At 42.6% G+C, this 27,339-nt stretch overlaps 1 protein-coding gene and 1 non-coding gene across 3 annotated transcripts in view; both read right to left on the minus strand.

Annotated features, from left to right (window-relative positions):
• Positions 1 to 26,156, minus strand: part of LOC106980647 (uncharacterized) — a 31,445-nt gene extending 5,289 nt beyond the window's left edge. The window contains exons 1-5 of one of the 2 annotated variants that reach the window (XM_053218647.1): positions 25,830 to 26,146; positions 25,429 to 25,734; positions 11,563 to 11,625; positions 4,697 to 5,026; positions 3,213 to 3,338 (exon numbers count right to left, since the gene is read on the minus strand). In XM_053218647.1, the coding sequence (XP_053074622.1) occupies positions 3,213 to 3,338; positions 4,697 to 5,026; positions 11,563 to 11,625; positions 25,429 to 25,734; positions 25,830 to 26,115 (1,111 nt within the window). In that variant the 5' untranslated portion in view covers positions 26,116 to 26,146. Of the gene's footprint in view, positions 1 to 3,212; positions 3,339 to 4,696; positions 5,027 to 11,562; positions 11,626 to 25,428; positions 25,735 to 25,829 lie in introns of both variants that reach the window. The other variant, XM_053218648.1, reaches the window with a different exon arrangement.
• LOC113603082 (U4 spliceosomal RNA) lies at positions 15,716 to 15,859 on the minus strand. Its single transcript, XR_003424642.1, has one exon. It is a non-coding gene; the product is annotated as a U4 spliceosomal RNA (small nuclear RNA).
• Positions 26,157 to 27,339: the final 1,183 nt, after the last annotated feature.

Raw genomic sequence — 27,339 nt, forward strand, 5'->3', positions numbered from 1 at the left:
AAAGAAAACAAGCAAAAAACCACAAAACCCTTAGCCCTTTGGACAGAGAGAAAACCAAATTCTAATGCTGTATCAGCTTACTTTTGTTTTGGTTCGGTTTTTTTTGTTTTGTTTTGTTTTTGTTTTGTATTGTTTTGTTGTTTATTTGTTTGAGAGAGAGAGAGAGAGAGCAGGAGCAGGGGAGGGGCAGAGAGAAGGAGAGAGAGAGAGAATCCCAAGCAGGCTCCACCCTGCCAGCCTGGAGCCCAATTTGAGGCTAGAACCCAGAACCCTAAGACCATGACCTGAACCAAAACCAAGAGTAGTCTTTTAACTGACTGAGCCACCCAGGTGCCCCGGGATCAGCTTACTTTTGCTTTGAAAATTCTTCATGCCAATAGTAGTCAGTCCTGACCACACATAATATTCCTTTCCAAATATCCCATGTTTGCAAATCTTTACTACTTTCTTTTTTACATTCAGAACTTGTCTTGATTTACCTTATTTATGTATTTATTTATTTATCTATCTATCTACTTATTTATTTGTGTTTATTTATTTTTGAGAGAGAGAAAGAGCACAGCCCAGGAGGGACAGAGAGGTGTGGGGACAGAGGATTCCAAGTGGGCTCCGTGCTGACAGCAGAAAGCCCAATGTAGGGCTTGAACTCACTGACCCTGAGATCATGACCTGAGCCGAAGTCTGATGCTGACCCAGCTGACCCACTCAGGCGCCCTCTGAATTTACCCTCTTTAAATGAGCCTCCCTTTGGAGAAAATTCCTTTCTTTCTCTTTCTTTCTTTCTTTCTTTCTTTCTTTCCTTCCTTCCTTCCTTCCTTCCTTCCTTCTTTCTTTCTTTCTTTCTTTTCTTTCTTTCTTTTCTCAAAAAATAACTCCATGCATCAGACTTTTCCTTGCTAAAAATATACATTTTATGTTCTTTGCTTTCTGGGTTGTTTCCCTTATTATTTCCAGTAGTCTTCATTAAATTTATCAGAATTCTTAACTCTTGGAAACCTTCATTTTTAACAAAAGTTAATAAGGAAGCAGTTGTGAACTGTCAAACAGCATCCTTTGGATTGGCGAACTTGTGAATACATTTCATAATTCCTAGAAACACCTGCTTCCTTATAAAACAATCTTTCAGTAAAGCACAAAGTACATTTACAAGCAGGCCCAAAAGTATCTTCAGTTTCTCTGCATTAAGAAAACCAAAAAGAGATAAACTTATGTTCCTTAATTAATAATTTCCTATTTATGGGGCATCTGGGTGACTCAGTCAGTTGAGCGTCCAGCTCTTGACTTTGGCTCGGGTCACGATAGTTCCTGGGTTTGAGCTCTGTGCTGGCAGTGCAGAGCCTGCTTGGGATTCTCTCTCTCCCTCTCTGTCTCTCTGTCTCCCTGCCCCTGCCCCGCTCACGTGCTCTGTCTCTCTCTCTCCAAATAAATGAATATACTACAAAAAAAAGAAATAAAAAATAATTTCCTATTTCTTTTAAGTTTTTATTTATTTTTAAGAGAGAGACACAGAGACACAGTATGAGCAGGGGAGACAGAGGCAGAGAGAGAGGGAGACACAGAGTCCGAAGCAGGCTTTAGGCTGTGTGCCATCAGCACAGAACCTGATGCGGGGCTTGAACTAATGAGGTATGAGATCGTGACCTGAGCCAAAGTCAGACGCTAAACCCACTGAGCCACCCAGATGCCCTAATAATTGACTATTTTATCACACTTGGAAATGATCTAGATATTTAATGAATTTAACGTAATTTAACAGGCGACCTCACTCAGCAACACTTTAAGGTTTTAGTTCCCCCAAAGCTTTGGGAAACTATTTACAACTTTATCTAAAAATTTTTATTTTATTTACATCTATTCAAGTTACTTGTTCCTAAAAGTTGAGCTGAAATTACCCATAAAAACTTTATGAGGAGTGGGAAGGGATGGGTTAAATAGGCGATGGGAATAACGAGTGCCCTCATCCTAATGAGCACAGGGTGACCTATGAAGTGCTGAATCACTGGATTGTACTCCTGAAACTAGAGCCACACTGCATGCCAACTAACTGAAATGAAAATAAAAATACTAAAAAACAAACAAACAAAAACTTATGAAACATCAAAGTCTGTCATTCTCCCAAGCTGTTTTTTTTAAACGTTTTGTAACTGAGATCCCATCTACTTATTTGAATTTCAGTAAACCCAGGCACATGAAAGTTCTAATTAATTTTAGTGCTGACAATTCTAAAAAGATGTCTTCTTTGCTTAAACAACAACCAGACACAGACCCGACATGTGAAGTTGAAACGCGCATGGGATAGTTTCTCCCTTTCTGAGAGGTCTAGAATGCCCAGTCCTCACAAGTGTTTGTCTAAAAACCAAAGAAATATAGAGCTCTTTGTAAACGAATTTTGACAATGTCTCCAGAGAGAAAAATATCTCACATTGGCGACGTGTATTTATGGACACACAGATCGCTGCAAAGACCCTGGGGTCACTGACATTCATGGAGACATTTATGGAGAAAGTGTTAAGGTTTGTATGTGTCCCTGGAATTATGAAGGACACTGAGCCAGGGTTTAGGCACAGGAGCCCTTTAGCAGATTGTATTTTAAAAAGACCTCTTTCCCTTAGTTTCCCTCAGTCCCAGGCACTTGTGGGCTGTGTTTACATTTCAAGGACCTGATCAGATGGATCACTTTGAGGACAGAGAAAGAATGCAGGTTCCTGCAAGAAGGACTTTGCTTTCCTAAAGCCAACCATCTATAAGCCCTTTTCTAGGACTAGGAGAAGTGTGGGGTTGGGTGAAGGGTCAGGGGAACTCTGGATTGACCCAAGAGCTGCATTTCTAGTTCTGTTCGTGTTTGTCAGGACAGCTGCTCTCAGTGTCTCAGACTTGGATGTTACTGCGTTCAGGACACAAGACTCGGTGTGCACCACCAACAATTCTCTTGGAACCTTGCTGACAATTCTCTTGGAACCTTGCTGACTTTTCTAGCAGGGGAAGTGCGGTCTGAAAGGTTGGGGGCTTGGCTCCAGGCACACCTTTCTGCCAGCCCAGCTGGGCTCTGGCCAAATAGGCCAGTTCCACAGGGTTCCAGATAAACATGCTGGCTCAACTGGGCTCTGGGCATAACCCTTGCAGCCCAAGCTGACCTGTCCTGGAAAGAAAGGCCCATTAGATCAGCAGCCCGAAGGCAAGGAGAGGGGAGCTTCGAACCAAGAGGAACTCACCTGCAGCCCTTGAAACTGGTGAGGAGGACAGTGAACTCAAAGGGCTCACAGTGACCACCCCTGTGTTTCGCCTTGTCTCCGAATGCCCCTGTGGGTCTACTTGGGATCCTCTTGCCTCCACCACACCTGTTAAAGAACAAAAAGTCAACCAAGTAAATGTTAAAGATCCAGTAGCTGTATTCGTCAATTAATGTGTGAATCAGCATCTCATCTAGCACTTAGACGGGAGCTCCAAAGGAGGACAGGGAAGGAATATTTTAACAATAGACAGGGGGCGGAAAAAAGAGGATTATTAGCAAGGAGTCCACTGATTTAGGCAAGGTCACCTTCATGGGGAAGGAAGGGGTCAATTCGGAAAGTACCTGGTGCTGGCTAGGAAACTCCCTAGGTGACAGGTTAAAGGTTACTTTTCTGGGGGTTGCAATTGCACTGGGATTAGGTATTAAGTCTTGGTGGAGTGACTCAAGCTTTTAAGTTAAGTGTTGCCATTTTGGGACTACGGGTTTTGTTGTTTGTTTATTTGTTTAACATTCCCAGAGGACAAAGGACAAAGTCTTACCTCAGAAATATAGCAAAGCTCTTCACATGTCTTGCTATGTGTTTGTTCCCTGCTGCTTAAAAAGTGCTTGTTAACCACAGAGCAAGTACAAACTGGTTCCTTCTTATGGGCCCTCTGGGGCCCTGGTCTTTTATGTTCCTGTTCAGAACTTGACTTCTGAGTCTAGAGAGTTCCTGGCCCACGGCCAGGCCAGGGCACATTCAGCTCTGCCCCCATTGTCACATAGACCAGATTGAGGTGAGAGGGAGTTTGACTGTTGAGTAGATCATTCCCTAAAGATGTGAAATTTTTCTTATTTCCATATCAATGAGATCATCAAAAACGCACTCTCTTTTTGAGCACTTATTGTATGCAAGGTTGCTAGGTGTTTTCATATGTATTCTCTCATTTAATCCATACAGTGGTGCTAAAAAACGTCACTGTGACCTTCATATTTTGGATGATGAAATTGAAGCAGCAAAGGCTAAGTGAGTTTTTCTTTTTCTTTTTCTTTATATCTTCCAAAGCCCATCATATTTAATTCTGTGGGGAAATATTTGGACTTTAATGTACCATTAAAAGTAAAACATTTAGGGGCACCAGGGTGGCTCCGTCGGTTGAATGTCCGACTTTGGCTCAGGTCATGATCTCACGGTTCATGAGTTCAAGCGTTGGGCTCTGTGCTGACAGCTCAGAGCCTGGAGCCTCTTCAGATTTCTGTGTCTCCCTCGCTCTCTGCCCCTCCCTGCCCCTCAGGCTCGGGCTCTCTTTCTCTCAAAAATAAATAAACATTAAGTTTGGTTTTCTTAAAAAAAAGAAAAAAAGTAAAACTTTTAGAAAAGAATTCTCTTTCCCTGTTTTCCATTAATTTTTGACAGGTAAAGTGTGGTATTCCCTTTGAAACAAAGAATTCAGGAAGGTTATATTCATGTGTACATGCCCATACCTTTGTTTATTGAAGGAAACAGAATCTCTTGTTCAAACCTTCTTTTATTCTTCTCCTGTTTAACGATACATTTGTGTTCTTTGCTCATTGACTCTTCACCCACGGTCAGCCAGGTGTATTTCATGTATGTGTCCTTAGTCTTCATGGTGTTTCCCTGTTGGGACGTCAGAATTGTTTTGCCATCCTGTTCTTTCCAATCTATCTCGATAACATCAGGGAAAAATTCCTCAAGAAGAGAAAGATATGTTCCAGCCTTATGGAGGTTTACTTCAGCAATTGAAGGAAGAAAAATTGTGGGCTTGGGGGAAGTGTCTTCATCAGGATTTTTATCTGTGGGAGAAAATAGAATAGCAATGAAAACGTCATTAGAGAAATGGAAACATTGTGTGGTTGGAACCACCTAGCACATAGTTAAAAGGAAGGAAAAGTTGCCTTAGAGTTAGTGCTTACCATGACCTTTAAACCACAGTGGGTTCTGAGTTGCTTCTTTTGTTACTTTCCATGGGAAAAGGGGTTCAAGAGGTTATGTAAGTTGCCTAAAGTCACAGCTATTAAGGTCACCACATGGGTTAAAATGTGGAATTTTTTGAGACAATACATGGTCACTTGTTGGAAAAGGAATCTATTTCCACCCATACTTGACAATGTATCAAGTTGACCATTTAGCTTCAAATAAGAATCCCATGCCCACTTCTGATGCTGGAGTTCTTTTGCTTGATTTCTGATTTTATAGAACATCTCACTTTCACGTCTAAACTATGCCAGGATTTTGAGTAGGACAACGTTTAAAGCGGCACCTCCAAAATATTTACAATGCCTTGAATTTAAATTTTTTTAAATGATTATTTATTTTTGAGACAGAGAGAGACAGAGCATGAGCAGGGGAGGAGCAGAGAGAGAGGGAGACACAGAATCTGAAACAGGCTCCAAGCTCTGAGCTGTCAGCACAGACAAATCGCAGGGCTCAAACCCACAAACTGTGAGATCATGACCTGAGCCAAAGTCAGGTGCTTAACCCACTGAGCCACCCAGGCACCCCTACAGTGCCTTGAATTTGGAAGCAATGTGGCAATATTTCCAAAACTGCTACTTAAAATTTATTGATTATTTTCAGAAATGCTCTTATATGAACCTTATAGTGCAAGTAATGCACTAGTCAGAATTTTGTTTTGCTTTAGAAAATGTTCACTCAAAGCACATTTTATATTGGAAATTCATTTGATGTTGACACGTGACTAAGAAGACACTGTACTTTGATGCTTAGCATCTCCCCCAAATTTGGATCTGCCCTACAAGCCTGCTGAACTTGTGGTTGTACCCATAATTTTCTTTGATTTTATCAGCTGAATAAAGTTGTATGTAACTGGCATAATGTTAACAGAGTATCTTGCACACATAATGTGAAAATATGTAATGAAACATCATAGTTGTCAAGGGCATGTCACTTGAGGACTGGAATGTTCCTTGCTTATACATTGATTGTTAATTAATCATTGAAATTATAAAGACTAGAACCCTTCCAATTTGATTTCCAACTGAAACACAAACGTTAACACATTTTTTCTTTGGGCTAGTTTGGAGTTAGAATAATAATTTTGTGGACAATTTCCGAAGAAAAGAAAAATTTTATTTCTTCCTTGAGAAGAAAAGGAAAAATATTCTTGAAAATTTCTGCGAGTGCTACAAACCTCCTGATTTTTATACAAAATCAGTAAGCAAACAATGAGTTTTTTATTCATGCTATACATAGAATTAGATCATAATGTGGTTGTTTTAAACTTGTACAGCTTACCTGTGCTGCAAATATATATATTTTATTGATTATAATAGTAAGAAAGTCTACATTTCTCCAACCATATATGTTGTTTTTAATTTTAAAAGTTTGTTATATAAGAGAAGACTAATTTTTCAAAGTACATGATATTTACATCATTTTTGCCTCTAGTCAATACATTAAAGAATCTAGTTTTCATCTTAGGAACTTGGTTTTTTATAGGATTACTTCTGATTCATCATTGTAAAGAACTTGAAATCAAAGATGAACATGGAAAATTTCTGGATGGAAAAATACGATGCTTATCTCCTGTCCCTTTTCCTCAGCTAGATCCTGAAGTTTCATTCTTTTCCGGATAGAGGGAATCTTGAACTTCTGTAATTGTCTCAACTGAGCATTAAATAGTATACTTGATTATATAAGACTAGTGCCTATATGTTGGGTAATTATATTACATGTTTTTTCTTTCAATATTCTTTTTAAGCTTACTAACAGTGTTTTTTTTATGGCCACAATCATTTTATTGATGCATAAAATAGAAACCAGTTTACAAAATAAATAAGTTTGTCCAGTGCGTTTGTGCACAAAGTTAAAAAAATTTTGGGTGTAAATTGCCTGAGTTGTATCTATTTTATTGATATGAAGCAGTATGAATTCTATATAAATTAACCAAATACAACCACATTTTCAATTAAGAGTGGTATTTCAAACCTGCATATTCATATTGACTCCAAATTTCTCATTTTATTCAACTATATTCTTTTATTAAATAATTATTTAAAGCTATTTCATATGTAAATATGAATTTCATTTTTTATGACATTTCTAAATGTATTTAAAAGCCCTACGTCTATCTATAACTATGTTTCTATGTACATTGTAACTATATTTTCAACCTTTGTTTTTCTACTATTATAAGCATGAAGCCCAAACCTGTTGAAGTTAGAGGTAATATAAATTAAGGTAAATAAGTTTTAAAGTACATAGAAGAACTACAAAAATACAATCTTAATTTCATTTTTGTGGCCCAGTGAGGGACAAGTCCAGTAAACAGGTACAAATACCTCTAAATTCAAGTTATTTGTCTATCCGTGGACAGCAAGGGAACTTCCCATTGGAGCAGTTACAAGTACAGCTGACTCCTCTAGAGAATTTCTGCTCTGTCAGTAGGATCGGCTACAGACCACCCTCCATAGAGGATACAATTCTCCCATTAGGTGTGAAACGGGGCAACTTCTACCAGCACCTATTATGTTTTGCATGATGTGCCATATAATTTATCCCCAGTCTCATTTAATTCTCATATGACTCCTGCTGAATGCGTCGTGTTATCCCACCTGATGGATGAGGAAACTGAGGGCAGAGAATAATCGCCAAATTCACATAAACAGTACGTGGTAGAGAAAGGGCTCCAGGTCAGCCTGGGGCAAATCCCGGGCTCTCTGACTATACCCTTTCACCGTCAGGAAAGGAAATGTGTCAACTCACAAAGCACATCTGTCGTGATCAACTTCATTCTTGGACCAAACCCTTTTGTGACAGTTACACACGATGTACATGAACACTTTATATAAGTCCACATGGACACAAGGTCTGATCCTATTACAATATTTGCACAATGTTGTCTATGCTGACCTTTGCTGTGAGGATTGATATTAAAATCTCTCCTAAGATTTCCACCACCAAACATGCTATGGAAATGAGAAAGTATATTATTATCATTATCATGATTATTAGCAATTTCTTTAGATGAATTGTGTGCTCCAACATGACATTTTAATCGCATGGGACCACATCTTTCTTACTAATGGGAATACAGTACTCGAGGTAATGATTGGATCTATGTAAATCAAGCATGGAGACTCATTCCTTCGTTTGCACCCCACTTTGCTCTACTATGTCTCGATTCACTCAGCCATCATCACTGGAATGTGCCTTTGACACACCAGTTAATAGGCAATCACTTGTCTTATCCACTGCATTTCCAGTGTTAAGAAAGTCAAAGGAACATTGGCTAAAGCCTAGTAACATGGGGTCAGTTCACGGAACTGCTTCACCTGTGTGGTCCAAAGCAAATTCCAAGCTTTCACCAGAAATTTCTACCTCAAACCGCCTTCCTTCTAATCATGCCCCAAATTTGGCTTGAATCTCCTACAGTGGGCCTTCCAGACAAATGACTACATCAATGTCGGTTACCCGCTCCTCCAAGCCTCCTATTGTCACGTTAGATCCCTAGACTATCACCTGCCTGACCTTGTCTGCTGAAGGTCACCATCTGTGAATGACATTAAATGTCACGGTGCCCATAGTAATGATGCCACGTAGCATGAAAGGCTTTGTTGAAAAACCACTCCTTCCATCTTATAAAATGGATGTGGAAGGCAATGCCTGCTATTTCACTTCGTAGTCCCCCTAAAGAACGCATGCATCGAAAGTTTTTTCTAATTTTATGATTTCAATGGCATATGAAGCTTTGGTGTACTTCATTTTATCAGATAATACAAAGTGTGTGTCCACCACAATTTCTCCCACCTTTGAACATAAAGTTTTCCCATTTCTTGCTAGATCATCCCAGGCCTTTTTCTTCTGCTTTCCTTCGTGTCTTGGTCTTCTATTTTTATTTCATGGCCTAACTGTACTTGTGTCTTTTATTTGAGGCCTTCTCAAATAGATGTTGGAAAGAGACAGTATAAATAAATGAGAAATCGTTTGTGCATTCAGCCTCAGGGCTTCAGAGCTTAAGAAGGTCTAACTCAGAGATCACATGAAAAACGAAAGAAGAAGTTTCCAAATCCCTCTCTGTGATACAAATGCAAAACGTGTGGAATTCAACCACCCTGAGACGCCAGAGAAGAAGGTGAAGCTTGCGTTCCCAACATCATCCCTCACGGAACAAGGGTTGTCTTATGTTTCAGTCCTGGGCCACTTATTAAAAGAGGCTCTTCTAATCCATTCAACTTTGATCCAACAATAACTACTTGGACAAGATACAAACCTGAAATAAACTTGATGAGACTAGTTTTAGAAGTCGCACTGGTAAAAGACAATAAGCAGTTTAATGTGGATTTAGTAAATACTACTGGAGACTAAAGACTATACTTCATGCTTCTGTCTCACATACATAGAAAGACAGTATAAATGAAAAGAATGCTTTTATTTTGTAAGTGGGTAAATTGTCTCTTCCAATAAAATATCCAGGGACATCATTATTTGGGAATCCCAAAACAGACACTCAGACCTTGCAATGACTCAGAAATTTGCTCTAAAGTATACATTTTAGATGCGTGTGAATAGTTTGATTAAAGTGTTCAATAAAATGTGAGAGCAGAAATAAACAGTATTCTCAAGTGGTATTTATAATGATATAACTTTTAATCTGCAGTATAATCCAAATAAGACATTAAATATTATAAGTGAATATTTAACTCTATATGGATATTATTATAATTTTACATATTCAAGTTGTAAAACCTGTCCTTTTTATATCTCATTTTCCACTGAAAAGTGAGAGATTGCCTTATGTTGAGGCTAACAATATTTGAGATGATGCTTATTACATTCTAGTCATTTTTAGAATCATGCAACAATGAGTCTTAGAAATTAAAGGTATTCTGCCAATACTGACCAATTGTTCTAAAATGACCTGTAGACTAGATCATAACTGATACATTTCCTGTACTCCTGATTCACAAAGTCCTTCACTGGTGATTATTTGAATTCTATACAATTGACTTTTTAAATTTTTTTTTTAATTTATTTATTTTTGAGAGACAGAGTGCAAGCAGGAGAGGGACAGAGAGGGGGAGACACAAAATCTAAAGCAGGCTCCAGGCTCTGAGCCGTCAGCACAGAGCCCGACGCGGGGCTTGAATTCACAAACCGTGAGCTCATGACCTGAACCAAAGTCTGCTGCTCAACTGACTGAGCCACACAGGCACACCAGTATTGATTTTTTTTTTTAATCACTGACCCTGTCCCAACTGATGTGGTAGCTATAATTTCATTTAGTCTTCAAAACAAACCACTCGAGATGTTTTTTTTACATTGACAGAATGAATGGATGGAAATATAGCAAATGTTAACAGTAATAAATGTCACTATCCAATCTTTATTTCTTCTCTTTTCCATTTTTATCCACAATGGCCATGTACTATTTTTTTTATCATTTTAAGAAAGCAACGGCCAGCTAATTAAAATTTATTTGCTGAAGGATGATTATTCAGAAACTAATAGATCCAGAATCAAAGTCCATATTTTCCTCTGGATCACACTCTCCCACAAAACTTTAAGGACCTCATGAATTATTATATCTCTGTCACCATTATTTAATCAGACCGTTAGAATTTATATTGCAGTCAGATGGACAAAAAAGAGGACAAGAAGGTTGCTTTTCAATTTATGAATTCATTTGTGTCTCTGATCACAACCACTAAGGAAACCAAAATATATCATTACTTTCATGATTTCATTGTTTTACCAGCATTGTGAAAATTCTTTAAAAGCTTGTAGGTGACCACACCTAGCAGTATAGAAACATCCCTGGGAGGCGTTTTCCCTCATCCGGGCAAAATTTCATGTCTAAGACTAATGAAGAAAGAACACATTTACTAGTCTGAATTTAGAAAAAAACAAACAGAGAAACCAGCTCATGACATTATGGATATGTTTGCACAGTTAAATGTGTCCATACCTGATATGAATCACCTTCTGACAAAATGACAAGTTTAGCAATTTTTTGTTCATTCTTTTCCATTGGTTGCTTTTAGATCAAATGAATAAGTTACACAAATTTCTTTACAAACCTTTCAACGCAGAAATTCCAGAGGGACCTAACTAACATCCCCACCCCTCAGGGACCCCCAGTTGCTCTAGCAAGTTAGCTCCTTGTCAATGTCGCCCACGCAAGCTCAGGCAGCAACTACCCCCAAGGACTGGGACACAGTCACCTACCTCTCCAAGGATCCCGCTGCCATTTGTGACCAAACTGGGGGTGAATCCGAGAATTCTGAGCTGGCACCAGCACCTAGTCTGCCGCCCCTGCATCCCCTGCCTCCCCTCCCTACATTATACGGAAGAATGAAAGAATATTTACCTGTGACCCTGAGCAGTGTGCCAGGACCGAACACTTTGTGGGCCCAGCCATACCCAGCCCACTGTCTGAAAAGCTTTTACAGAAATCTCCCTTTGGGGGCACCTGGGTGGCTCAATGGGTAAGTATCAGACTCTTCATACCAGTGAAGGTCATGATCTCAGAGTTCAGGAGCGGAGCCCCACTTCAAGCTCTGTGCTGACAGCTCAGAACCTGCTTCTGAGATTCTCTCTCTCCCTCTCTCTCACTCTGCCCCACCCCCCATAAAGAAATTAACTTAAAAAGAAAAAGAAATCTCCCTTTGTACCTCTTTACAAATTGTGCCTGTATTTTTTCAATATTTATATAAGTATATAAAAATGGGCCCTGATAGCATTAAACAAGGATGATTCTCAAGCAAAATCACATTGTATATGAACTTAGTCAAGAATGGATGAACTGACCCCTCTCTGCCTGGACAGTTTGGTTCTGTCTTTCCCATCTTATGAGTAATAATACAAATTATGAGCTTATGAGTTAAGCATTCAACTGAAGAGTCGATTTGAAAGTTAGGCTATAGAAAATTAAATATTCAGATTTAAAATATAGCTTAATGCTCCTAATACCATAGAATGGCCTAGACCATGCTCTATGGAACAAACAAGTCTTTATTGGGTCCCAAATTTTGCCATAGTACCTAGCCATGTGAATTTAGGCAAATACCTGAACTTCTCTAAGCCTCAGTTTCCCCAACAGTGATATTAAAATAAGAGGGTCTCCTGGGCAGGGCTGTTGAGGACTGAGATAAGGCACTGAAACTAGTCAGCATGATACATGGCTCTCAGTAAATAGTAGCTAATATTATTATTCTCTTTACTCAGACGGTTTGGGGCCCCCTTATCAAATGTTCCACTAAACAAAATGTATGGATTTTATAAGCAATAAGTATTACAGAAAGTAAGAAAGCAAAAGGGCTCATGAACCTAAGACATTCTGTGTCTCTGGTGGCCACATGCTGAAAAACAGGGGCCCAAGAAGTCACAATCGAGAATATTTGTCCACTAGACTGCAAGCTTTTGGAGCATTGGGACTGCGTCTTGTGCCCCTTTTATCTCTAGCGTCCAGCCTAGACACTGTCTTCAGTAAATGTTTGCTGAGACAATACATGAACAAACAAGAATATTGAACCATGAAGATAGATTCTTTTCTTGGACTGTAGAACTGAAATAGTTTACTGAGCTCACAAATTCCATCACACTGGGCCATCTCAGCACAGTATCACATGATTATAATTGCACAAATTTTGACTAATCTCAGCCTACCCTCTAAGAAGCTAAAGTAATAAGACTATGTTAATTTATTGAAGTTCTATAGTCATTTACTGCATTTACTGCAAGAGCTAAATTTTTGCACTGCTGTTGAAGAGGAGATCAAAAGCAATCATGTGGGTTTTGCAGGTTAATAGAGGAGCACTGTTAATACTAAAGGTACTTAATCAAGGTGTTTCTCACTTAAAGACCCACAAAAAAAAAAAAAACCCACCTTGAACCAATAATTTACATAAATAGTTTACAGACACAGGCTTACAAATATTTTAATTTCAAGCCTGCATCTGTACTTTTATGTGTATATTTTGTAAAAGTAGAATTTCAATCTGCTTGCAAGCAGGGAAGGAAAGAAACCCATTCCTTTGGAAATAAAACAAAAGTAGTTTTGTTTCCATCTATAGTGACCCGTAGCTCCAAAACTGCTGTCCATGTGCTGAGGTGATCCTACATTGTCTTTCCTAAAAAACCTCTATCAGTTTTTCATTCACAGGATCAAAACAGGACAAAGTTACTTACCGGGATGAGTTACTATGAGCCTAGTTCCTTCTGCAGATATCTTGATCCATCACACTGGTTAGAGGTTATCACACTAGTTAGAGTTTCCTCAAAAATGTCAGCCTTCTCCTGAGCCTCATGGCATGACCAGCAGGTAGGAATCTTGTCCTGGCAATTGATCTTCTGGATTCCCCTGGAAGTCCTTGAATATAGGCTTCATGGCATTTCATATTTTCTACGTTTTCCTCAGATTAATTGATACAAATGTCTGCTTTCCATGGAGGCAATAATCACAGAAAAGTGCTCATAGAAAAAGGAAACCAGAAAAGCAAATGAAAAAAAGAAAGAGAGAAAGAAAGAAAGAAAGAAAGAAGAAAGAAAGAAAGAAAGAAAGAAAGAAAGAAAGAAAGAAAGAAAAAGAAAGAAAGAAAGAGAAAAGGAAGAGATCAGGGCCAAGTGGTCAACCAACGACTTTTCTAAATTACTAGGAAAAGTGTTCAGGGATTTAAGAGGTTTTGATTTCCAGGTGTTCAAGTGTGTGAAACCGCTCAGAGAACGCATCAAAGGAAATCCCTTCTGTTCTCACAAACACCAGGCCTGCTCCGTTAGCAACTGGGGACTGTATTTCTGAAAGAGGATACGTTTTATTAACTGAAAATGCAAACGTGCCAACAGAAAGATCTTCCTTGAAGAAACTTGGAGAAAAGGGGTTAAAGATGAGATAAAAATGCCCACGAACGTTTTACCAAGACCAGTCACTCTTTCCATTGTTGTGTGTGAAGTTCTGATCTCTTCTTTCCTGAAAAAGGGACATAAATATTTTAGTGGAGTGGAAATGAATCTAGCAGCTAAAGGTGCAATATGAATATCATTTTCTCTTCAGCTGGTTTCGGTTCACTTTGTATTCTGAGCAACTCCACGTGTCATTGAAGCACCTTTTCGTGTCTGAACCTATGAACCGTTTATCTCTGTCACTTCAGAGGTTCCTGAACCGGTGCAAATTTCTGAATCTCTTTCTGTCTCAAAATCCTCATCTGAAAATAGATGTGATAACAATTCCTATCGCCAAAGTCAATGCATATTAAATAGGTGAAAGTATTTCAGTTTTCTATTAACTGCTAACACAGGTTCTGGAATCTAGTAAAGTTTGGTAATGATTAGCTCTTATTAGTACTGCTATCGTTTCTCAAATTTAACATTCCATACGGCCAACCATGAGTATTTGCCCCAAACTTCCATGGTGAAAATGCTTTCATGACCATTCTTACGTAGGAACCTGGAAAATTAGTCAAACATTATTAGCACTTCAGTTTTCCGCATTTCTTCTCCACATTCCTTGTTTCCTCCGACCTTTCTTCACCTAAGTGTTTGCTTGCTTTTATGATTTTCATACGGTTTTCTCTAAATGTTTGTGTGCATTAAAACTTGAAGCATTTCCACCTAAAACTTACGTGTCGCCCTGTCACATACCATGTGGAGGCGATGCGAACTCCAGCTTGCATCCTCCTGAGAAAAATAGAAAGGAAGAAGCCAAGATGGCTGGGTTTTCCTCCTGAGGCAACTGGCCCATCTTCCCTGCTTTCCAATAACTGCCATTTCTGAAGTGATCAACACCAGGCAGTTTCATGTTGAGGAGGTAGAGAGGGGTAGACCAGAAGGCAATGGCCTACAACTAAGAGGACTGATTCTTCCTCAGCAAGACAGTGTGTCCTGGGAAGGAGAAGAGAAGGCAGCCATGGTCATTCTGGAGCGAGGTTCCCTGCACCGTCATCACTGCTGGGTGTTTCCTTACGGACCCTGTGTGTGTGCACGGGTGTGTGTGTGCATGCGTGTGCCCGTGTGTGCTCGTGTGTACATGTGTCCCTATGTGAGTGCATGTGTGTGTGTGTGAAAGGGTGGCAGTTGTAAGGAGTGTGTCTAATTGGGGGAGACCACACTTTCAGCTGAATTTACCTAAGGAATACTGAGAAACCGTACTTGGAAGGTCTCCTTCCAATGGTGAGAATGAATTCATTGTTTCACCAAGGCACATAAGGTGGGGATTCCTTGGACACAGCAGAAGGGTTCAGATGTCAGGAACCAAGAAGGGGGATGAATCACCACTTCAGACACATTCCTGGAAAATGTGTCTTGTCTTCATTAGTTATTTCAAACAGGGAAGAAAACAAAGGCAAAATTTATCTTTCAATTCATTATTTTAAAACTTTTGGGAAAAAATAGGTATTTCATTTTCTTATGTCTCATAAAACTGCTCACAATACTGAATTATTCTTATGTGAGGGGCACTTTGCTACAAATATGCTCATTTAATCCTCTCATTTCATCCTCACAAAGCCTACTAACGGGGTGCTTTTATAATTTATTTATTTATTATTTATTTATTATTATTTCCGATCTTTCAGATGGGAAAAAGGAGGCTTTTGGGAAAAGTTTTCAATTAGCAATAATCGTGCCTCAGATAAACCTCATTGGCTACGATACTGCCACTGCGCAAAGCTAAGGAGGCTTTTGACATACAAGGCATTTGACCAAAGGTCTGATATGAGTAAGTGGCAGAACAGTAATTTACAGCAGAGGATCTGTATCTGGAACCCATGTTCTTAAACAGCAGACTTTATTTCTTCCACATACACTTATGAGAACATAATAGATTACATTACACTCTGTAATAATAGATTACACTCTGTAATAATAATGTGCCTACATGTATGTGCACACAGGTATGTACGTGTCTGTGTGTATGTATGTCTCTCAAGGCTCTAGAATGCACGGTTGAGGATTCATCACAGGAAGTACCCTGAATGTGCTTGCTCAGTACTGCTCCCTAAGATTCATCTATTCACACATCCGTTCAGCGAGTGGGTACCGAGGCTGCATTACCGACCAGGCACGCGCAGACCCTGGCGATGTCACAGAACCACACACAAGGGTGCTCCTCCGGGCACTTGTATCCCAGCAGCACCAGCCTCCGTCTGCCTTCGTGTGGCACAGCACCTGGCCCTCGAGTCCTGTCTGGGACTGCAGTTGCCTGCCCTCCCTCCATCCCAGTCCCCTCGTCATGCGGCCTGTGTCACCCAGACTCCCTGGAAACCTCAGGACGAATTGCTGAGGGTCCCTGACGCACTCGGCTGTTCTCCACAAGACCAGACAGCGGCTGTCATCAGGAGGCAATGGGAAGCTGGTGCAGGAGGCTGCCATCCTGCAGGTGCACCTGGTGGCCGTCTGCTTCTTTTCCTCTTGATTCTAGAACTGAGGTACCTGTCAGGGAGCACGGGGCGGGGCTGAGGCTGAGGCTGGGATGGGGGCTGAGGTTGCCCATGTGCAAAAGGACCAGAACTGAAGAGAGGACTTGGGGCCGACTTCCTGGCTCCTCTCATACTTTGTACCCATTTGTCCGTGGCTCCATCTACTCTGTTCTGTGGACTTTGTAAAAAAGAATCACAGTGGAGGAGACAGGGTGTCTCAGTGCTGCCAGTTTATTGTTCTCATCCAACTCCTCTCAGCCAGTGTTACAAGAGGCCAAGTTTTATCAGATGCTCCAGAACCTGGTTCATTTTTGTTGGTACCGATATGGCTAAGGTGGCGGATGCATGCTGAGTACTGCACGTAAATGTATTTATCCTTTGTTCCTCCTGTGGATAGAGATACTTCTGGTTGTCATGTTGGCTACTAACCAGAAAGAGAGACAGAGACAGGGAGACAGAGAGACAGAGAGAGAGAGCACATAAAACAGACTTTTCCTCAAAATATCCAGAGGAGGCATTAAGTAATTTCTTAAGGTTCTCACATAATCTGAACAGATATAGGAACGAACTCATTCGCTCAGAGAAAAGTGACAGGTGGTTGCTGGTAAGTGGCCATGTGTCTACCCAGGCTTTGCCTCAAAGCACAAGGTGGAACCTGAGAACCCTGATGGCCAGAAGCTCAGATCAGTGTAAGGTGTGTGACGGCTGGTGTCAGGGAAGGAAATTGTGGGTCAAACCTAGGCCACCTTGCAATGCAATTTCTGAGGTTTCTGATCTGTCTGGAGAATATTCGTCGGGTTGTGGCAACAACATCCCATCAGTCCATTTCCAGACAGTTAGGTAGACAGGAGTCAGTGTAAACACACCTAGATGATAAAGACAGAGACTTGGCTATGTAGATAGTGATGGAGTCAGAGACAGAGATGGGGACAGAGACAGAGATGGAGACAGAGACAGAGACAGAGATGAAAATAAAGAGATAGAGACACAGATGTAGGCACAGGTATATCCTGTGCAGAGACAAACTGTTAAAAGTGCCTCAAGGAAGATTTTTCTAACTAATTATCTCAAATATTTTTTGCTAAGGAATGGAGACAGAAGTGAGATTAAAGGAAATGCTGATAATTACTACCGATAATTACTCAGGGCTGCATGCTAAGCATTTGGATTTCTAATCTCATAACCTCACACCATCCCTGGGGTGGGTGCTGGCATCTCTGCTCTGCAGAAGAAGGTTCTGGAGAAGCTCCAGCTCACCTCCTCCCCTCACTGCACCCCCTTGGGTTACCAGGGTCTATGCAAATGTAGGCTTTTGTGGTTGTTGTTGTTGTTTTACCACATTCCCTATGACTGTTTCTCTCAAGGCTCTGAAAGGTAAAATTTGGTTCCTAGATTCAAATAATAGTATTTTCGCTGGTTCTTGGATGATTCTTTTTGGAGACTAGTTTATCTTTTTCAGCTCAGGAAGCTTCATGGACTAAGTTGTTTTGAAAACTCTGTACCTTGTCTACACCACTCTATGTAGTTACTTCCTCCTGAACAGGGTCTCCCACAGCACAGAAGCCTCCTTTTTACTAATTAAAACACGGCACAAGCTAGGCAGAAAATTAGAAAAAGGCACTTTTTCCAGGCTTACACAGCCCTGCTCCGGGTACAGAGCAGGGAGGGCTCGGGATGGATTGTGGTCCCCACTGGTGCCCGCTGCCCCCTCACGCAGGCACGCTGAGCAGGGCGCAGTGGTTAGAGCAAACCCAGGCTACATCTCCGGTGCGTGGCAGGGGACGGGAGCGTCGTCATTGCTGAACTCACACGTGTCATCTCTTCCTCCTTCTGATGCTGGAGGAGGCACTAAGCTTACCAACTGAAGACAGTTTCCTCTGGTTTAGAAGAGCCCCTTTCAGGCTAGTTCTGTCTCCTTTGTCCCCTTCCTCATCCTTCTGTCTCCCTGCCTCCTGCTGCCATCACTGCACCCGGGAGGAGAGTTAGTTCTCACAGTCTCCCTGCTGCCCTCTTCCAGCCCTTGGCCCCGTTCTCTGGATTCAGACTCTCCCTCTGAATTGTCCTGTGCAGTAACCAGCCCCGAACCCACCCTTACCGACTCACAGCACGCCTTGGGATGCAAAGCTCCCACCTGCCACTTCTCATCCAGATCCCAGCTGCTGCCTCCTGTGGTCCTCTCGGAGCCCTGACCCTCTCAGAGATGCTAAGAAGCGTTTGGGTCTCCTACCTGTGCAGCCTGTGGGGACAGTCAGGGCTGGTTTGGGCTGGTCTGTGCTGATGTCTCCACTGTTGGTGGTGTTCCTCCAAGGCCGTGTTCCAGAAGCTTGACATCAGCCGGATGTTCTCAAGTTCTCCCTCCATGTGCTTTGGGTTTCTGTGGAAGTTTTTATCCTCCCTTGGATAAGACCCCCAGAGACAGGGAACCAGAAAATACATTCTCTTACTGTCTCCCTAACACATCACATCACATCCCAGCCCCGAGTGCTAGCCCTTCTCTGACCTGCATGTGAACTTGGTCGACTGAACACCCCCACTTTTCTGCATCTAGAACTTCTAGTGAAACTCTGTGTTCCCAGTTTGCCAGGCTTACCCACAAATCTATAAATGAGAGACTTGAAATATAGGGGAAAAAAACAACCATTTTTTTTTTTCATTTTATTCTGACTTTCAAGCTCACTAGCTCATGATTAATTTTGAAAAGTGAGCTTGGGGAGGCCTGGGTGGCTCAGTCACTTAAGCTTTCGACTTCAGCTCAGGTCATGATCTCACAGTTGGTGGGTTTGAGCCCTGTGTCAGGCTCCAGGCTGACAGCTCGGAGCCTGGAGCCTGCATCAGATTCTGTGTCTCCCTCTCTCTGCCCACCACCACCCCACACACGCATGCACACACGCACACACTCTCTCTCTGTCTCTCTTAGAAATAAATAAATAAATAAATATTAAAAAAAACTCTTTAACAGAAAAAAATGAGCTTGTTTTGGGCACAGCTTCACTTTCATGGAACTAATTCTCATGGTTTTCCTTAAACAGAGGAAGGACTCCCAGTGACACGATGCATGTCTGAGAAGAAAACTCTACCAGCTAAAAATTTCCAAAATATCATCCTCATTGCACATTTTGGTTGTTTACTTAATTCTGACTGCGAGGTTTTAAGTCCTCTCCATGTAGTTGACCTATTACACTTTCTGCTAAAGCAAGTTTACAGAACAAAGAAGATATGTGATTTTTCTTACCCTTTTTTACTCTTCTAGCAGACTGGGTTCCAGGACAAACTGTCTGAAAAAGTAAGTCTTCCAGATGTGTGCCCACTGTGACTCCTTAACCGTGGCCTCATGAGTGACCCTCATACTCTCCTCCCCAGGCCCTGCTGGGCGGGGCAGCAGGTCTGGGACAACACATATTTGCTCACAAATGCCAGAGTATGTTCTTGTAAAGTTAAGAGCACTAAGAGAGTTCAAAGTGACCCAACAATACATTGAAACAACTTGGACTGTTTGGAAATATTTCTCTTCTTCTCTAAAAATCAATTTTTCCCTCCCTGAAAGTAGTGCATTTGAAGAATGTTCATGATGATCACAAGAGCTCCTGGACAGACCCAACATCCAGCACTTTATCTGGCAGCCAGTGGAGCAAAGTGGATATGAATTCAAATTTGTTCACTGTCAGCACCTTCAGATTGAGCTTTTCACAATTACTGAAAATCTCTGGGCACCTAACTTCTCTCTGAGATAATCACACCATTTCAACATACACTGTCTCCAAACAGGAATGCAAGTCAATAGGAAATTATGTCAACCCAGACACCTGGGGCAGGGTTAGTGACATTTGTGTGGGTACATTGATAACCATGAGACTCCCTTTCCTCTCTCCTCTGATAACGAGGCGTCACATAACAAGTATGTAAAGTGCTTAATACTGTGCCTAGGACATAGGAGTTCTCAGCAAAAAATACCTGTCATTAAAATCTTATCAGAATCACATTATATTTGTTAATTTTCAAAAAGAACCCAATTCTTTTTCTTGGCCGAGCAAAGAAAAGTAATCAAAGAAATATGTTGACCTATGGGCTAAAGATGCTAATTCTACCACTTTCGGAATATAACTGCAGATTTTGGTAATCAGTCTGTAACTTCAATTTAGAAGTTAAAAGAAAAGACAACAGAACTGTAGCAGATAGGAAGGGTCAGTTTGTGATCGAAACAATTATATGTCGACCTAAAGGTGGCAAGGGAGAAGAGGAAGGAAGGACAGAAAAGATAGATCAATTATAACAAAGGTGAGCGGCTGGGTTGTAGCTGACATCGTGAAGGTGGAAGACAATTTTCTGGTCTCTTTTAATAAGATTTGGGATGGTTTCACTGCTGTACAATTGATTATTCTATTAAAGGACGTCAAGAACACAGACTTGGATTCATCATAATATTGTGTCAAAAAGCACTGTAATCATTTATCTACACAGATATCTCTGTAAGTTATTAATTTTGTTTTACTTAGGTGATGATCATTTACTTCATAACTCGACAAATACCTGGAATCCTTGATCTAACTGAAGAACGACAGCATTACAAATAATCTACATGCTTCTCTCTGCTACGTTTCTCAACTGGAAAATCATATCCTGTTCTGTTAGAGATGGGACCTTGGTGGTTTTGTGGAGAGTGAAATGAAAGGAACTAGATAAAATCTCCTGAGTCTCCAACTTGTGTTATTTACTTGGAGGCAAATATAACCCACTTATCTGACTGTCTGCTTGATTTCATTCTTTTGCTCCAGTCCAGATGGACTGTCCGCCTCTCTTTACCTCGCCCTGGGCATTACGAGGTGGACCCTCATGGACCGCATGGGTGGGTTTCCTTATTCTCTGGTTGTTGTTTAGAAGCAGTCAGTGGAAGCATCAGGAGGAGGCTGGGAGGTGGGAGCAGAGTGAGCTCAGGGTTCCCTCCCTGAAGGGGGTCTGCATCCTCGCAGGGGCCAACACATAGTGCCATCTACACCAGAGACAGAGGGTTATGCGCAGGAAAACACAGGTGCGAGTGGAAGTGGCCATTCCCTTTTATACCAATTAACCCACGGGAGGCATTTATTTCTTCTCTCCCAGGACCCTATATCCAAAGGCTTGGACGTCCATCTAATGCCCAAAAAAACTGCTTCTCTCAGGGGACATGGTGATGCTTCTTTGAACTTCAACTTCCATTGACCAACAGTCAATGCATATCAGAGCAAAGATGCCCATTAGCATAATCCCTGGGGACTGGGGCACAGAGCAGGGGGGGAGAAACATGGCGTGTTGATCTTGGGGAGGAAACAGGTTTCACAGAATCCACACTCAGTACCCCACAACATCCACCCTTGTGCTGTTACTGGGAGAGAAATCTGTACCCCCAAAGTGGAGACACACGGAGACCTACTTGAAAGTCTATCTTCTTCTCAGTCTCCAGATGAAGAACACGTGAGGGCAATTTTCTAGCAACCTTCCATGAAGGCTAGGAGATCGTGTTTCAGGCAGTAAAAGTGCCCAAGAACGTTGCTGAAGGAAACCAGGGTTGTGTGCGACAGTGTGTGTGCTTCTGCTGGGACCATCTCACTCCTGCCTCTGCGTCTGGATAAAAGTGACATAAGAAAACCAAAGAAGTTACAGCACAGCGTTAATGACAAGACTATTTGTGCCACTGTCTGTTGTACTTGGTGTCTGTCCTCCACGAGGGAAAAGACACACTCAGACCAAGTACCTACTCCGATTCTCCAAGAACGGACCTGGTCTAAGTAGGCAGAAGGAGTCAGTGGGGATCCGAAAAGAAAACCGGATTTTGTTTTGTAACAGAGGCAAAAGTTGTTGTTCGAGAAGAGGGGTCAAAAATGATCATGACACAGCCCGATTCAGGCCTTTCTAACCATCGGATGTCACATGTCCTGTCTACATGTTCAGTAATATGCAAGATTTTTAATATTAACATGTGAATTGTTGTCAAAAATACATCTTAAAATAAAATTCAAAAGCAATGCAAGTTTGCTACGTGACAAATCAGGGTATAGAAATGACATCATAAAAACTATCATGATCCCAATGTTTAGCAGTGACCCCTCCAAAGTTATGCCCTTTCCTCTACCCGGGGCTGTGTCCCTGAACCCATTCTGGGGGTGAACCATAAAAAGCACCCAAAAAAATAGTCAAGATGGGTTCCAGTTGGGCCTAGAAATCTTTAGAAGTGCGATTTCTAGGAGATGACTCTGAGGTAACAGACATGACTTTGCCACAGTACTGGTGGGTGTGAGCAGTTGGTATTGGATATTGTAAGTAGGAAAATTGTGATTTTTGAGGTGTTCTTGGACTTTATTCAGCATTAATTTGAAATTATAATGTTGCTTCTATTATTCAAAAGCATTGCGTCTCACCCACCTCAGGAATGAAACGAATGAGTTGAGCACAAATCATCAGGATTTTTCAAGCAGCCATCTATGCAAAGTCCTTTACCCTTGAGATAATGTGAGCCCATCAGTATATTCAAAATATGAATCTCACTTCAACAGAGATAGAGGCCCTAGTATACTCAGTCCTATATACTCCAATAAGATATTTTTAGTATTTTCATGAATCAGCCTTGAAACAACCTTGCAATGAATAATCTTTACTTAAGGCAGAGCTGGTTGGCCTTTACTATGTGTGGTCAAAGTGCCCTGGGTGAAGCTCACCTTAGCCAAAAGGAGAAGAGCAGGAGGAGGAAATGACTCCAAACATAGACTTGTTTCTTCCTCCACAAAGGGGATGTTTCCTCCCTGTACAAGGCCACTGTCCTCTCAGGCTGTACATCAAAAGCACAATGGATCCACGTGGAAAACTGAGATTGACATGGACTTGGGATCACTTCTCATGAGAGTGTCTTCATATTTATCTCACTTCTCTCTAAACGATAATAATCAGATCTCAGAGTCACCCCTCTGTGGAATCAGGCACTGAGAAGGTGCAGCAAGATGAGAGGGTTCAGTTGTATTAGGAAATGGAGAGGACAAATGAGGGGACCACCCCCAAGAGTGAGGGAAGGTGACTTTCTGCCCCCTCAAACCCTCCCCACGCACAGACACACTTCTGCACTTGCTGGAGGCCTTAACCTTGACCCGGGACTTCAGTAGAGGGTCCAGATGTTGTTTGGGCTCCTTCACAGACAGGCATGTCTTAAATATAAATCTTCATCCACAAAAACAGAAGCTCATCGAGATGGAGGAAGATTTAGCAAATCTGAGAAACCAATTAACTTCCAATCATTTAGACTTCCCTTTCATTAATCATTTTTGCCAATGCTATTATGTCACATAAAGTTGGAATTTTCAATTGAAAATGCATTTAATTCAGCTAGACCTCCTCAGAGAGCTTTATCTTCCCCCCACACAGCAGGGCCTTTCTGTTTGGGTCTGGAGAATCAGTAAATAGCTTTTCTTTTCCTTAATTTCTCTTCTTTCTTTTTTCTTTTTTTTTTTCTTTTGGTCAAGAGGTTGACTAGCTTTATTAGAAGTTAGTGAACATAGTGATATATTTTTGGTATAATTTTGCTTTAATACAGAAATTGGTCACACAACTGTAGCAGTTAAACCTCCTCACTTTACAGAGGAGAGAACAGAGGTCCAGGGAAGCTGGTCCCCAAATCCCATATGGAGTCACTTTCAAGGAGAAGGGGAAGGTGGAAGGCCCGGGGTCTCGTCCAGGGCTGATGCATGCACCTGCCCTGAGGATCATTTCCCCCGCAGGAGAGTGAGGGCCAGGCATGGGTGAGGGTGCTGCAAAGTCAGCCACACTGTTTCCTAGGCTTCTGATCAAGGAATCTCTCTCTCTCTGCACAGGAACCAGCGGTGGGGGGGGGGCGGTAACATAGAAACTGGAGTCAGGAGCTGCCTTTCAGTCTTGGCTTGCACCCATTTTGTGCGGAATCCCTAGAGAGTCTCTCGGCCTTGAAATTATTTGCAGGATATTTTATTCCCGTATTCTTCATTGGAGATGGTCAAATTCTTAAATCACCAGTCCAGCACAGTTCTATTCAACAGAAATAAATGTATTTGACACACAATTTGAAGCAATAATTAAAAATTTGCAAACTGCTGCATTAAAAAAAGTTAAAGAAACAAGTGCAATTTAAGACTATTTTTATTTAGTGCAATATACCCAAAGTTTTATTTCAACATGCATCTTTTTTTTATGCTCTCCAGAATATGATTTGTACGCTACACAAGCAGCCCATCGCAGCGTGGACTAGTGCACTGGCTACATTTCTAGTGCTCAGTAGCCACATGAGGCTGGTGCCTGGTGCTTGTGGCTGCTGCCTTGAGCATCTCAAATCCTGCTCCAGAAGCTCCAGAAACACCTCCTTGGAAGATCTTTAGAAAAGTGCCGCCGGGGGTGGGGGGCCTGGGTGGCTCAGGTTGCTAAGCATCCCACTTGGCTCAGATCATGATCTCATGGTTGGTGAGTTCGAGCTCTGCCTGTCTCTGCTGTCAGCACAGAGCCCCTCTCTTGCTCTGCCTCTCGCCCGATCATGCTCAGTGTCTCTCCCTCTCTCTCTCCTTCTTTCTCTCAAGAATAAACATTAAAAAAAAAAAAAAAGTGCCTCCAGACTGGACAGCTCCCTGGTTCTGCACCAGGCTGCCCACCAGGGGCTCCTTAGCCTCCTGGGTTATGCACAGTGGACCCGCGGAGAGGGCGTGAGTGTCAGGGGTACTGACCGTTGACCCCAGGAAGCCCCAGGGACCCAGCAACCCTGGGAGGTCCGGGCTTGGAGCGCCCTGGGAGAGCGAGACTTTTTGCTCAGGGAGCAGAGCAGCGCGCAGGGCTGTGAGCTTCCCAGGCAGCACAGTAGTACACGCCCTCGTCGCTCTTCTGCAGCTTCTTCACTGACAGTTCACAGCTGTTGCTTTCCTTGCCTTTCTTGGCATCGATTTTGTCCGCTTTCAAGCCCCCATACCTCTGCACATATAACCTTGACATGTCCAGCATGAGGATCCTCTTGGGCGCAGTCCCCTCCTGGTGGAGGTACCAGTGGATGTAGCTGACGTAGGTGCTGACTTGGCAGGACAGGGTGGCCGAGCTGCCCACACGCCCCACGACCACAGCCTGCTGAGTCAGACTGATCGCTGCCTCGCCACCTGCAAGGGGGACAACGGTGAGACGGAGAAAGATAGGAGCCTCAGCTCACCCCGCACCAGGGTCACCCCGCACCAGGGAAGGAGTTGGGACCTACCTGGAAACAGGAGGGCACACAGGAGGGCGAGGGGACCCAGCATGGTTCTGCTTCCCTGCTGGTGGGGAGAAGCCCAGGGTGACCTCCCAGCTGCACCTGCTGGACGGAGACTGACTGGATAGGTGGCAGAGGGCAGGTTAGGGTCTGAGCTCTGCTTCCCTGAGGCATCTGCAGGCACTGGTGAGAGAGAGGCGGGAGGGAGGGGGGAGGGAGGAGCCAGAGGGCAGGGACAGGTCTGACCACAAGGGGGAGAGGGACCACCAGTGGTCAGGGTGCTAAGAAACATTGAAGAACTTTGGTGCAATAAGAGCACCACTAATAATAGCAATTTTTGATTGGACATCGACTTTGCTTGAGCAGAGCACTAATAGGTTTCTGCTCAGTATCTCTTCCAAGACTGCATGCCTAAGGTGAATCAGGTGGGATGACAGCCGGGTCTGGCTGGAGACAAATCCCAAGCCTCAAATGGCCACTTGGCACTCACAGAGCAATGGCCTGCCCAGGGACGATGGGGGCAAGCAGAGCAGCAATGCCCGCCTAAAAGGCACCGACCCCCCCCCCCCCAGCTGGCACTGGAGCATTGTCCCAAGGTGGCATCAGAAGAGTAAATGCCCTCACGTAACACGATAGCTGTGCAGTCGTGGGCGAGTTGTTTCTCCTCCTTTTCTTCATCTGTCAAAAGGGACCTCGTTCGTTTGCAGGCAGACTGAACAGGAAATGTGAGCAAAGTGTGTAGCTTGTCCCAGGTGCATAGACAATGCTCAGGAAATGTTGGGGATGGGCGTTTCACCTCAACACTGGCCTGGGTGCCATCGATGATTTCTGGGATCCCCAGAGTGCAAAATTATAGGGAATATTATTGTTGTGGAAGACAGGGATATGTGTGAGTGTGTGTGTGTGTGTGTGTGTGGCCAAAGGCAGAAGTCTGAGTTGACCCAAGTGGGTGTGGACCAGGGGGCGGGACTAGGTCCTGAGATTCCAGGGTCAGATCCTCAGAAATGGTAAAGGCGGGCCTCCTGAAGGGGCAGCTGAGGAATGTGTCTGAAATGAAATTTTGAGAGATAAAGGGAGCATTGACTTCGACTGAAATGAAGCTTCCCTTTCAGTTATGCCAGGTATACCAGGGCCTCCTGGGTAGATATGATAAATAGTTATGCTAATTATAGCCTGACCTCCTGGAGGGAGAGGGCAGTGAGGACATCAATTAAGGGGACTTGGCTGGGCTGGAGGGCTGGGTCCTGCAGCACCCATGACCAGACCCAGCTCCCGTGCTCCTCTTCCTGGTAAAACTGGAGGGCAGACATGCTGAGCTATAACCGGGATTCAAAGCTAAAGTGTCCCAAAATGCAGGCTTTGAGGTTGTGCTGAGATGGTGAGGTGTTGAGTAGATGCTCTGCTAAAAGAATATTCCAGGCCCATCATTCAGACCCTCAGCAGGTGTCTAGGGCAGCTGTGCTTATTACGTGTTAAGTGGAAAAGAGAGTGACAATGGGGTGGACATCTGCACAGG

Source organism: Acinonyx jubatus, chromosome A2 (genome assembly GCF_027475565.1).
Source record: "Acinonyx jubatus isolate Ajub_Pintada_27869175 chromosome A2, VMU_Ajub_asm_v1.0, whole genome shotgun sequence".
NCBI lineage: Eukaryota > Metazoa > Chordata > Mammalia > Carnivora > Felidae > Acinonyx > Acinonyx jubatus.